The sequence below is a fragment of the Berghia stephanieae genome, chromosome 5 (assembly GCF_034508935.2).
Source record: "Berghia stephanieae isolate SIO BIC M18660-M18661 chromosome 5, UCSD_Bste_1.3, whole genome shotgun sequence".
NCBI classification, from domain to species: Eukaryota; Metazoa; Mollusca; class Gastropoda; order Nudibranchia; family Aeolidiidae; genus Berghia; species Berghia stephanieae.
Genome location: NC_088364.1, coordinates 77,019,905 through 77,022,404, shown reverse-complemented (window position 1 = coordinate 77,022,404; position 2,500 = coordinate 77,019,905). Strand labels below are relative to the sequence as shown.

Here is a 2,500-nt window from a genome sequence, read left to right as displayed (position 1 = left end):
TTTGGGTCTTCCCCGCTTTCTCTTCCCATCTGCTGTCCAGTACAGGGCTGTCTTGGGAAGTGACCCTTTTCCCATTCTGGCCACATGACCCAGCCAACGCCATATTGTTCTTTTTATTTGGCTTTCAATCCAAATGCAGTCAGCAAATAATATAATATAATACGATAGACAATGTCTTTCACAGAATCAACTCACAGAGCCTGCGTAGTGATGAAGCTCAAAGTGGGCTTCCACTTGCCCAGCCTTCTTGGGCTTGCTAGCCTTTCCGTAAGACTTGGTCTTGCCCAAATGGTTTCCGTTCAGCTTGTCGATGAAGGTCTTGTCGGAGGCCTTGGGGAACATGCATTCCTCCTCTAGGATGGACAAGATACCCATGGGCTGTAGAGATGAAATGAAATCATAAATAAATTACATAATCGAATCTTTAGATAACCCGCTATATAGAGAGGACAAGGAATACTCAATATAACTTTGATAGCGGCAGTCTAAATTATGACATTTTAGTTACTCAAACTGCCTTTGCTATGAAAAATGAAATGCGGTATTTTTTATGCTGCTCAAAGCAGTTCACAATGTAATTTTGATTATATTTGATTAAGAATTGAGCTTCGGAACATTATTTCCAGCGAATAAATTCCTACACGTCAGCCTGAAGAAATCTTGTAAATATACATTAAAATCGCGAGAGCTATTTCAAAACGCATTCCCTCTATAAACCAGTTTGGCATTAGATATACCTAAACCTAAGCTTACTTTCTCGATAAGATCGATGGAGGACTGCAAGTCCATTCCAAAATCGATGAACTCCCATTCAATGCCTTCCTTCTTGTATTCTTCCTGCTCAAGGATGAACATGTGGTGGTTGAAGAACTGCTGGAGACGCTCGTTGGTGTAGTTGATACACAGCTGCTCGAAGCTGTTGAACTGTGGAAAGGGTGAGAGAGGAATGGGATGAGTCTAACGAACATGGATGTTTGTTTTTGGTCGAAGATAAAATGCAGAATACAAGTAATGGACATGGGGAAAAGACGATGTTCTGTTTTACTATACCAAAGCAGCATGTCTTATTGTTGTAACTTTAACAGTTAGCAGTAAAAGTAATTTGACTCAGGCTTCGATCATCATTATCACTATTATCATCGTCATCATTATCACCACCACCATCATCATCATCATCATCATCAGCAGCAGCAGCAGCTCCAGAAGCATTATCATTAGTTCAGAATCACCAAAACTTATTTTTATTATCCTATTTCAGAATTCCATTCTCTTAAGATTCAATGAATCTTTTCTTTTAAAAAATCATTTTCAAGGGAAAAAAAAGACCAGTCGAGTTAATTTATCCAATACTCACGTCGAAGATCTCGAATCCAGCAATGTCGAGCACACCAATGAAGAACTGTCTCTTATTCTTGGTGTCCAGGGTCTTGTTGACACGCTTGACCAACCAGCCAAACATCCTGTCGTAGAGGGACTTGGACAGGGCAGCCACAGAGTACAGCACCTTGAGACGGAGACACAAACATAACATTATTCAAAAACACAGGCTACACATCAAAATGACACGGTGTGTTGATAGTAATATCACTTAGTTTACACGGCAGCCTGTTTGTAGTCTGGTACAGTCATTAACTTTCTTTATATCAAGCCGTTTTCATACAGACACTTTATATGCGTAGGTTCAACTCATATGAAATCGCTTGTGTGTGTGTATGTATGTGTGTGTGTGTGTTTGGATTTTTTGTTTGTTTGTTTGTTTGTTTTTGTATTTGGGGGGGGGGGGGGTTGGTGTTTTTTTTTTTGGTACCTGGTTCATGTTACGGCCCTGAGCGACGTATTCAGTTCCGACCTTGATCTTGGGTTTGAGGAGACCCTTCAACAAGTCACCGGCGTTGATGCCCAGAAGGAAGGCAACCTTCTCAGCCTCTGTTTGTTAAGATATTAAAAAAGATTTTAAAGCTTGTGTTTTAACATTACGTGCCGCCATCATCAAAAATAGAAAACTCTCGTGGTTTGGTCATGTGACACCACATGCCTCAATGGCCAAAACAATGTTACAGGACACAATAATAATAATAATAATAATAATAATAATAATAATAATAATAATAATAATAATAATAATAATAATAATAATAATAATAATAATAATAATAATAATAATAATAATAATAAAAATACTTTATTGCATCCCAAAAATGAAATTTTTTGTACAGACGTGTTATAATTTACACAATAAGATAAAAATACAATGGAAATAGGATGTATATATAAAAAAGGAGTAGCTCCATAACCAGAGCTGCGCTTTATAATATGAATAATTTCAACACTGTAAAATAGTTAAAACTGTCACTATAAATTGAAAATTGAAAATATTGCAAAACAAATAAATTAATAAATTAATTAATATTTACATTTTTTGAAAGTAAAAATGCGAAATAATTATATAAAATGATTATTGCTTGTTGTTATAAAGCCTAATACTGGACGGCAGAAAAGA

General features: G+C 36.5%; 1 protein-coding gene across 28 annotated transcripts in view; it reads right to left on the bottom strand.

Annotated features, from left to right (window-relative positions):
* The window catches only part of LOC144973636 (myosin heavy chain, striated muscle-like), a 52,423-nt gene that overhangs the window by 27,969 nt on the left and 21,954 nt on the right, over positions 1–2,500 (bottom strand). For all 28 annotated transcript variants that reach the window (XM_078916319.1, XM_078916328.1, XM_078916315.1 and 25 more), the window contains exons 12-15: positions 1,808–1,926; positions 1,355–1,504; positions 754–924; positions 196–378 (exon numbers count right to left, since the gene is read on the bottom strand). In XM_078916319.1, the coding sequence (XP_078772445.1) occupies positions 196–378; positions 754–924; positions 1,355–1,504; positions 1,808–1,926 (623 nt within the window). The remainder of the gene's footprint in view (positions 1–195; positions 379–753; positions 925–1,354; positions 1,505–1,807; positions 1,927–2,500) is intronic.